General features: G+C 33.3%; 1 protein-coding gene across 1 annotated transcript in view; it reads left to right on the forward strand.

The window, feature by feature from the left end:
- The window catches only part of LOC108782718 (Na(+)/H(+) exchange regulatory cofactor NHE-RF1), a 17006-nt gene extending 14863 nt beyond the window's left edge, over positions 1 to 2143 (forward strand). The window contains exon 2 of the mRNA XM_018551071.1: positions 1551 to 2143. Within this exon, the coding sequence (XP_018406573.1) occupies positions 1551 to 1853 (303 nt within the window). The 3' untranslated portion in view covers positions 1854 to 2143. The remainder of the gene's footprint in view (positions 1 to 1550) is intronic.
- Positions 2144 to 11347: the final 9204 nt, after the last annotated feature.

Genomic DNA, 11347 nt, shown 5'->3' on the forward strand with positions numbered 1-11347 from the left:
GAGAGAGAGAGAGAGAGAGAGAGAGAGAGAGAGAGAATTCCAGTTGCACTTTTTATAGTTCTACATCCAATTCTAGAATTGGAAAGAAATTAGGAATAAGTTGAACCTCGCCTCGGTTAGGAGATAATCGTAAGTTGTGGAACTGGGTCCAACAGGAACTGTAGCCAAAAGATGGTAATATTGTATCCATCATTTTTAGGGAAAGTCATGCTAGATTCGCAAAATTAATACGATATATTTTTAATTTTAATTTTTTAGTGTAAAAAGTACCGAACTCTTTTATTTGTATGTATAATTGTAGAACAATGAAAAGTGCTCTGGAATTGTAATTATTTTTTTTATATTAATAAAGTATCATGCTAAACTTTACAGATAAAAATATTTTAGTTCGCAAACGGAGGAATAATATATAATATATTAAAAATGATATATTGATTTTTTATTTATTAAAATAGTTATATATATTATTGATTGAGTAGATTGACTATAGTGAGAATTTTTTTACTAGCGTTTTGTACGAAATTTCGCTATCTATGTACCGTTACATGTACCTTGTCCGGTTGTTACACCAGATTACTTTAATTACGCGTTTGATTATCGGGTCACAGTTACCGCGGGGAAAGCAAAAGGATACGTTTATGCGTAGTTTCATATCACGATGAAATAAATAACCACATGGCTATATGCGATAATTCGGAGTACTGAAAGCCAGTCGAACGTGAAATTCAGTATGTAGGACTGTAGCGACCGCTGTAGCGATAGCCGACTAACATTATTTTGAAGGGATTTAAACGGTTCGCGCGGCACGGGGAAAACCGGTTCTCTCCAACGTCGTGCATGACGCCAAGTAATGGAATTCCTTTAAGTACCGTTCAGAGTTGCATCAGGATCCAAGGTCATTATAAGTGTCTTTCCGTGGGCAGCGATCTTTATCCGAACTCACGTACTTGCCGGGTGCGATTCCGATCGAGAAGTGTGCGGTACAATCGCGAAATACCCAGGTAGAAACTCGCGTCTCGTTAAATCCGTACAGTAGGCATTTGTGAATCCAACCGTATTACACGGCGTGGTGTTTTTGTCTGCGCGCTGCAGAAGGTTGCGCACCAATACGGACGAAACGTCAAAAAAACTGCAATGTCATTCGACTGAAAAGAAATATCTAGTCTCGTTCCGTTTCTATCTTCTCTGTAATGCGGACGTGGAGCGATCTTTATCTAGATCCAGTAAATTATAATTGCGAAGCCATTAAAAAATTCTGTTAATAATAAAATTATATCGTATTACATTAGATTATATACGTAATGAAATCCAATCTGTGCATATAACTTCCGTATGTCTATGTACTTATATTTGACGAATATTGCTTTATATAGACTCTGATACCTATTACTGTATACATACTGCTTTTTTATTATCTATTATTTAATGATGGGTTGTTCAATTTGAAGTCAATTGTTTCCGTATATTATCTATTATTCAATATGATAGTTCTATTTTCTTTCAATATAATAGAATAATACGTGTATTATTGTTTTCCTTTATTGTTTCAGAGCACGCAGAAGTCTATCGATTCTAATGACACGGGACACAGCGACAGTACCACCGTTCTGCAGACGACGAACGATGATAAAGAGTCCAACATGCGGGAAAATGGCAATGGCAATATGAACCACGTGCACGGTACGGGTAATGGCACCCTGGGGGATGGCGCGAACAACAGCGAGCCTCGATCCTTGAACCTGACGATGAGCGCGAAGGAGCTCAGGGAGATGCTGGCACAGCGCAAAAAATACGACCCGAAGAAAGAATCGATCGGCTTCAAGGATAAATTCGACATCGTGCAGAAACTGTAGACGCATTCTCGTGCCTCTCCTGTGACTCGGTAATCCTTCATTCCTTTATTCCTTCCTTTCCCGTCGTCATCGCCGTCGAGCGCTCCACGACGACGATGATGGTTTTCTTCCTACAGTATAACGCATTTTGTTGTAACCGATCAAATTGTTGTCGTTATAATAAATACACGGTTGTTTAGATTATCGTGGATGTTAAGCATTGACGTCGATATCGTAACATAAATACATTTATTTGCAGCGATAAACGGTGCTGCGAAGATTAGGATAACGAAGGGAGGCAACGCTGTTTGTATAAGTGCATTGTTATTTTTTAGTTCATACTACTATTTTTTTAGTTTTTGAAGGCGAATTTATATGTACAATTTTTGTCGCTTCCGCGTCGGAAGTTACGACAGATTTCGAGTCACCGGTCTATCAACATTTAATAGAGCTATAAAATTTGAAGAGTTTTTTTTTTTTTTAAGGAAAATTTGTCACTTTTATTTCAAGTCATTAATTTTTTTTACAACTATTAATGGCTATATGGTAGCCCGAGAGTATTCATTTTTTTCTGAAGTAACAATTTAGTCTTAAAGATGTTCCTCTTGTAATTAATTACAACGTTTCCCGATTTATTGAATAATTAAATCTCATTCTTTCGACTCGATTATCTACGGTGTCGTCATGTTAATTTCTAAGCACCGTCTGTTAAATTCGGGAGATCCGTTCGCCTCTTCTTCCCATGACTTTCTCCGGCGAGAATTGATCCACGCCGTCCTCTGATGTGGTAATAGTCTCGAACGTTACGTCGATCATAGGATTTTTTACCGATAAAAGACGGTTTCTAATTCCCAATCGCGCGCAATTGAGAAATAACTTATGATAAATATTCTCGCCTATATATACTGACAAATTGGAAATTTACCTCGAGATCTCGACACTTTATTGATCAACAGAATCCAAATGTTTAATTAATCGTGTTTAATTAAATTTAATTATTGTTTAATTAAATGTTTAATTAAATATTGAATAAACCATAAGAAGTCAACATAGTGTTTGCAAATTAAAGTTATAACAAACGTTTAATTCGAAAATAATGTCTGGTAGTGTTTTGAAGACCATCTGTTTTCCATTCCGCTAATCAGTTCGACTTACTGTTCGATTTATTGCAGCTGCTCTCGGTTAAGGCTGTGTAATGGGGATTAACATGGTTGCCAAAACGACAGTTTGATGTCGACACACAAAGAATTCGATGCGCGCGGAATCTCTCGATAATCGTGCGCGAAGCGTAGATAATGTTTGCGTGATAATGGCCAAACTGCCATTGCAAAACGCATCGACGTTGTATTCGAAGATTCGTAGTTTCAGTTCGTAGTCGCGGCACGGCTGTAAGGACTCACAAGGACGGACGTTCCTCGCGTGCGCGCTGCAACAGGTCTATGAAATCAGTCAGTCGCCCGACGTGCGGTCCAAGGACGAGCGATCTGGGAGAAAGTATAGCCAGACGTCGGACGAGTCTCGGTTAATCTCCGTTATCGAATTCAGGACGCAAGTTGTTTTTTACGTTGCACGTTGCAACACCGGGCGGATCAACTCAGGAATTGTATATCCGTGAATTTTATAAATTACGATGCGTCATATTTTGTATTTTGCTCAGACCCGATTCGGTACTTAACGCAGTTAATTGGAGCACTAAGATTAATATAGGCACAACAATGCTTGTATTTCGTGATTAAATTTCTCGTTAAAGCGAATAATGCACTGATTAAATAATTCATTATGGTAATTATTTTCTAAATTTTTTTTTATTCTTTAAATACATTTCTCACATTCAATTTTCAGTGCTTCAATGAGATAATATCGAACAATTTTATTCGCGACGTGATTTTGTTTTTAAAGAGGATAATAAGAGATAATAGTTCAATCATATTTTTCGATAAGAAACGGTAATCATAACTGATAAACGTATAGCGTTAGTGACTAATCGGATCAGTTCAACTCTGCTGTATAAGTTACGATTTAATTGTCAGCTTAACGAACTAGTTATCTCAGGTGATAGATTATGAATATTGCCTTGTGATTAGTACAATGATGTTGCATGTTTTATCGATGCATTTAATAGCCGCAAGATAAACGTTTTTCACACAGGATTAACTATTAATCATTTTATTCTTTTTTAAAATTTATGATAAACTCGAGATTTTGAATGCAGTATGAAAAAGGAGATAAAATTAAATTAAATTGAAATAGATATATGCATCGTTTCTAGCTTATTTTGCTTCCCCATTTCTTTTTTCTTAATGATAGTCTCCGGTTAATGACTGCCATAATTGTTTATTGTCACATATTCTTTGGGAAAACCCAGCTAGCAGTTAATTAAATGCATTTCTTACATGCGTCATGCGTATAATATAAAAAAAATGGCAGTAAAGGTGCAACAAAAAAATGGGAAAACTCGAGGGTAATTCAGGTAAGAAAGTAGAAACTGTAATTTAATTGTAATTTTCATTTCACGCAATATGTCATTGAGTGCCTACCAAACTTAACGTAAAACACACATTTAAAGTAGTGTGTTACGTCCATAATGGAAACATTTCTTCACTTAAATGTGTACGCACAAAGTGCCCGTTTCAAACGGAACGAAATCAAATTAAGCACGTGCGGTTTTCTCGGGACGAATATTATCAGAGAACGACGATAACAGTGGCTCGACAAACAGGTACGGGCGTTCTGAAATTTATAACTCGCGTTCGTGACGTGTGTTCGATAAACCGACTTGTCGAACGGAGGCATTGCGTAATCGACGAAACAAGAATGTCGCGTTACAATGGCAACGCGAGAGAGAAGCCTCCTTTCGGGATTCCACCTTTGTTTTACTAGTCGCCGAGACTCGCGGAAAAGTTGGGTACATAACTCGAGATTCTCGTTACTAAACATTACGACGACACGTTACGCAACGTTCAATTATCGCCATCGTTGTCGTTATGCATTCACCTGTTGAGAGCGCGCAGGCGCCGCGTTTCCGAGATATACAAGTTGTGCCTTTTTATATAAATATATGCATGCAGTCTAGTGAACAAGGTTTTTTTTTAATCTGTCTGGATTCATTCTAACAACATCGGACCTCTTAATTTAATCGAAATACTTAAAAATCATTATTGAAAACTATTAGAAGCAAGATAGTTACAACAACATAGAATATTACGATTTATAATAAATTTTTCTATTGTATGTAAACAAGGATCTATAATTTTTCTCTTGTTCATAATTTTACACATAACATCTTAAAACTTTTGAAATATTTATTTTAATAAAATTAATTCTCAATTTGTCTCGAAAATATTAATTGGTGCAGTTAAATCTAATCAACGTTTCTTTTTGTAAGTTTATGGCAACGTGAATGTTGTGCATCGTTGAATGCTTCCAGTTAAAACCAATTTGCTTTCGTGTTGCCAATAACTACTATTAAATTCCGTATTTAATCTATATTCTCCGAGTGATTTAGTTAGAGAATGGAGTTCTTTAATAGGCCGCCGTAATTTGTCACGAAAATAGCAATCGTAGCAAAAGTGGCCAATAACGTTAAAAATACGTGTATATATACGCACGTACCTGTTGCTCTGTACTAATTACATCTAGTGCGCGTTAGACCGTTATGTCATTTAGTGACTTACCAAGTGAAAGTATTATAATGAGGCACCCGATCGTGCGCGAAGCAGAGAGTTTGGTGAACGAAAATATCGTATTTATACGCATATCGCGATATATTCTTACATTAAAAAAGCATCGCGCGATAATGACGTAAAGTGAGCGGCAAATGGCTTGAACAGAATTCTGCCTTGCAAGATCCTAATTGACTTCGTTGACGTTTGTAATTAGAGATGGAAAACGTTGGTGTAATTTTCGAATGATTCAAATGTCAGTTTTAAAAGAGAAATTATAGTCAAATTAATTAAATTTTACGTTGGTGTCTTGTTTCGAACAGGGAATGATTAGCGTAGATACTAAGTGAAAAGGTGATTGGTTTGTTCATGAAAAGACCAATCATTCGTAAAAGTATTGGAGATGTACTGGAGAATACCTTGCATATGCTTAGTTAAATTTAAGAGCGGAATATTAAGTATATTATGGTTATATAAGTATGTGAGTAAAATAACGAGTGCTTGAGGAGCATACTTTTCAATAATCAGTTTCCTTATGTGTGCGAGCGTGTAATATATCGAAATCTCACAACGTGATTTCTATTTTGCGTAGACAGGCGTAATAAGGCAGTTAATGTCTCAATAATATTTTGACGAATGCGTTTTGGGATAAGAAATGCGATAGAAAAAGGAATTTACATTTTAAATCGTTTTACTTTAACAGTAATTTGCAAGGATTCTACATGTACTTAAAATTCTAAGGATAAGAGCACACGATAGACAAAAGAGCAAAAAGAGTGCTTCACAGTAAGAGACATAGAGACACAGATGACGCAGTATAACACAGTGACTCATTTCATTTTTGTTTAACATTGGCAAACAGCAAGGATGTAATGATTCATTGTGTTACACTGTATCATCTGAGTCTCTTACTGGAAAATACTCAATGTCGACTGACTATTGTGTCATTTATGGAAAACAATTAGAATTGGTTATATACCTATGCGAGCGGTTACATACATTATCAAGGACTTTTTATACCTAAATGATACAACGATCGGTCAGCACTTTGTCTATCGTGTGCTCTTGTCTTTAAATGTTTATAATAGTAATTCATTTATAATAATATGTATATACGATACGTTTATTTTGTGAGCAATGCAGATCCAGCATGATGAAAATTGGAAAGAAGAATTAAAATGAAAAATTATTTAGAAAGTTCTTTCAGACGAGTTGTGTCTCGATGAGAGTTATTATTTTCAGCAGAATTTCTAAAACTACTAATTGTACTAATTGCAAAATGAACGATTTGTGATTAAGATTAAGATCGACAGGAAAAAAAAAATAGTCAACGCGACATTTAAAAGCCAGATTTGAAATCGACGAGCGAGAACATCACAACATTATTCGACCCGCTCGTCGGTTCCAAATGCGCTAAACGTGCAGATTCTTTTTCGTTTCTTTTCTTATTTTTAAGATCTCTTCTCGTAGGATCTTGGAAAACTCTAATCATTACACCGGCTTCTGTAAATATTAGACTATCGTGCATCAAGGTAGGCGCAACGATTAGATGCAAGGAGAATGACTAATGATAGTAGTCTGCGCAAACAAATAAATCTTTCGTGCAATGAGATTCATTACAATTATTGACATGAAATGTATGCGTTTTTTTTTGTGATAAAAGCGAGCGTTGCTTTTTTAAAAGTAAAATGGTGCAATCTTTAAAAGTGAATATTTATTAGCAAATGTGTGTATGGGTAAAGAGTTGATAAGTACGTTAGATAAATACAGGCTTAAACTCTAAAAATGTACATAACATAGTCATGTTGTTGTTGATTTCGTATTATCGATATGAATTGATGAACTTATCGAGTATCTTATCTTATCCATATCGGTCATTCAATGTATAAATATGTATATTATATAATGATATTATTTTTGTTTGTGCTATTTGACAGCTACAAGGATTTTCTAATGATTCTAATCTGGATCTTACCGGCATGTAATCGTTGCACCGAAATCTTGGAATGTATATAACGCGCATGTATACATACGCACATGTTAAATAAGAATCAAGTTCACATGTTACGATCTTCGCACATTATGTCCAACATTATTATATAAGTATTACCTATAAGCATTATGTTTGACGTTAAGATTAGTTATAAAGTTACATGTATTTATGTACATGTATAAGAAGGAATATTCTGTCTATGCAAATTATTGTTCTTGTAAATGTATGTTCCGATCCTTGATTCCTCGATACTTTTAGTAATTACTAGAATTTGATTTTTAGTTTTTAATGGACTTTTCTAAAATATGCAAAAACATTTTATACACGAATCTTTTAATATTATGTAAGATAGTTTTTACAATAACTTCATATATGTTTTAGTATGTTAGAAAAATGTTTAAAGGTATATTTTTAACGACATTTTTAATTAATATCAAAATATTTTTTTCTTTAGTAGATCACTTTTTAGATATCTTTAAATATTAGAGGATGTTTCCTTGTCAGTAGAGCTTGGGACAATGCATGTCAGGTAAGTGGCGCCACGATCAAGATTTCTTTCACTGTTTTGTCGATCGAGTATTAATCGAAGTTCAGGAGTTTCACGTTTATCATATACTACATATGCTCTATCGATCATAAAAATTATTAAAAAAGGAATATAGAATTTTTCTTAAAATTTTTGTGTTATTGTTTCTAAGACTTGAGGTATATATATGTAGATTTTTAGAAGTTTTAAATATTAAAAGCTAATATATTTTCATTAAAAAATGCATCTTATTTTTATTATTGAATTTTTATTATTAAATATTTAAGTGTATAATCAGTTTTTAACTCAAATACAATATGTACGTCATTCTATGTATTAAAGAAAAAAAATTGCAAATATTTAATTTTGAATTATTTAATTTTTATTTTTTGCAAATTATAGATTAAAAAAATTTTTAACTGATTGCAGTTAGAAAATTGCAAATGAAAATATTAGAAATTTAATACAAAATTATGGATTATGTTTGTCAGACTAAATGTAACGACCATCTAAAAGAAATTTAGTACGTATATCTCTGCGCAATTCATATTTTATTTTGTGAGGATAAAATAAAAGCTTTAGTGTTATATATTTGCGAGTATATGAATATGCAAGTTACAAAAAAAAATCAATAGTGTGGAGCCAGACAGACCTGTCATTACGTAATTCAAAAACAAAAAGCAAAAAATATTACATGACACAAAATTAGAACGTGCTCATTTTTTTAATTTCAGGTTTAGCTACTGAATATCAGATATCAGGTATATATACAATTTATATGTTTCATAATCAATATTATTAATTATATTAAATACTTATTGTACTAATTATTAAAAAGCAATGTAAACGAGTAATTAAGAAAATGGAATATAAACATTTATAAAATATACGGCTTTCCTTCATTACAAAAAGACGATCTTTAATAGATCGCTGATAAGAAAGAGATATTTTTTCAGATACTATAATGAACAAAGGAGGATGAAATATCCGCATCGAAAGTATTCGGTATTAAGTAGTGATTTTTAAAAGAAATTTATAAATAAAACGTGACAGATATTACATATGTTTCGTAACGAAACATATCTGTATGTGCCCATGAAATGATATGATATTTGGAGCAATGTGTCGCGATACTTCGATATTGACGTATACGTGTCGATATTGGTCGCGCGAGGAGCCATCACATTGTGGTCCAGCGAGCGGGTGGATGCTGCACAAGAGAGATACCGCGACGTCGTGATCGTCCGTGCGAGCAAGAAAGAGAGAACGCGAGGCGGACATATATGGTCGCGGGGTCCGCGAGGCTCTCAAGTTACGCCTGCTAGCGACGGCGCTAGCCGTTTTCACGATGATGTTCGGTGCGTCTCTCCTCTCTCTATCTGGGAGTTCCACCTTTTCTCTCCCCTCGTAGCCTCTTCGACGCCGGGCACCAAAAATACCGACGGTTGTTCCGTGGATGAGAAAGACCGAAGAAGTTCGAGAGAGAAGAACAGCAGAGAAGCGTTATTTCGAGATTATCGGAGATTGCCGACTTTCTGGAATCGTGCCGATCGTCTCCATTCTCAATATCGAACATGTTCTTTATTTCCACGAACTGCAATTTTTATGATTTCGGAATTTTGCAGCTTGGATTTGTCAGGTTTGGTTCGTTGGATTCTAGAGACCAATACGTGGTTATAGAAGTCAACGCGATAATATTTACTCTTTTCGTTTAATATTATCTAATAAATTCTTTTACCATAAGAAAATGTGGAAAATTAAAGAACGCATGTACTGAGAAAAATAAACTTTATTTTAATTATATTATGTATATTTTTTCTATTTTACTTTTTTTTTTATAAAATCATACTTGTACTTAAATATAAATTGTAATTAACGAAAAAAGTGATTTGAAAAATAAAATTCACTTAAACATAAACATGTAATAAATTCAATAAACTGATTAAATAATGTAATCTTGATTACGGACTCTCAGTATTAAAAAAATGATAATGTGTGAGAAAGGGCAAATGAAAGTTCAATATGATAATAATTACGTGATGAAATCGTTTAAAAATTCATTTATTATTTTTTCTTGATATCAATAAATTGAACGTTTCGACTTACTTTGGAATCCTCTTCAGTAAATATATAAATTAGATTTTAAATTCAATAAATCTATAAATAGAAGAGGGATAGAAAAAATTGGATGGAAAGAAAATTTGTTATATAGCAAAAAAAACGAATTTTTTTTATAATACATATGAATGCGATTTCTTATTAATATTGATAATTGAAATTTGGGAATTATTTACTAAAAAAATTATAAAATAGAATAAAAACAATTATCGAACGTTTCCAATTATACGCAACAATTATCTAAAGGATATTTATATCCTCGTTATTAATTTCAGTTAAGCTTAATTTTCATAGTACAACTCTTTCAGTCTTAAATTCTTGACAGCATCTAGACAAATTGATTCATCAACTCTGGCGACGTATTCACTGAGATTTTATGTCTCTCGAGTCCCATTACACATCCTGATGGTAAGTAGTAAAAACGTTTTATTGCCGGATCGTCAAGCCATGCTTGAAGAGTTTCGAAACCTTCATATATCCCTGTATAAACTTAGATTTCTGAAAAAACATATCGTATCTCGTTGCTAGTTGATTACATCTTTTTCGCAGAACGCAGAAGAGCTTTTTCGAGAATCGTCCGAGTTCTCGAGACAATTCCTCGATCGATTCGCTAAGCGTAAATATGTTGACTATTTATTTCGCAGAAACAAATATTCGATATTATTTTGAAATTTCGATACTTATTTTGATGAAGCCTACGACCAAATTTGTTAGAAACACTAGATCTATTTTGTCGGTAAGTGTTTAAAAATTTATATAAGGAAAGTTTCGGATTATTTTATCGTCAAAGAAATCTTGCGACATTCATTTAATTTGTGTATTATGCAAAAGATATTTTGTACGATTAATTCATTAGAATTAAAATGTGACAAAAAAACAGGGTTAATTTTGTGATAATTAATTTTTGTTTAACATAAAATAAAATTTTTCTTTCACTCACATATATAACTCTAAAAGGTCTACAAGTTTGCTCCCGCCGTTTTTACAGGTATAGTTTTATACCTGTAAAAACGGCGGGAGAAAACTTGTATATATATTATTATACTTCGAACGATATTACATGAATCATAAATAAAAAGCAATGTTAATAAATATCTTTGTACTAATAATGCAATTCATGCAATTCTTGCTTTCACAATTAAGGCAGTTTATATAATTAATAATTTAATTGATTTCTTGTTTTCGTGCATCTTTCGTGATACGATCTATGTACAAA

The sequence above is a fragment of the Cyphomyrmex costatus genome, unplaced genomic scaffold (genome assembly GCF_001594065.2).
Source record: "Cyphomyrmex costatus isolate MS0001 unplaced genomic scaffold, Ccosl1.0 scaffold133, whole genome shotgun sequence".
NCBI classification, from domain to species: domain Eukaryota; kingdom Metazoa; phylum Arthropoda; class Insecta; order Hymenoptera; family Formicidae; genus Cyphomyrmex; species Cyphomyrmex costatus.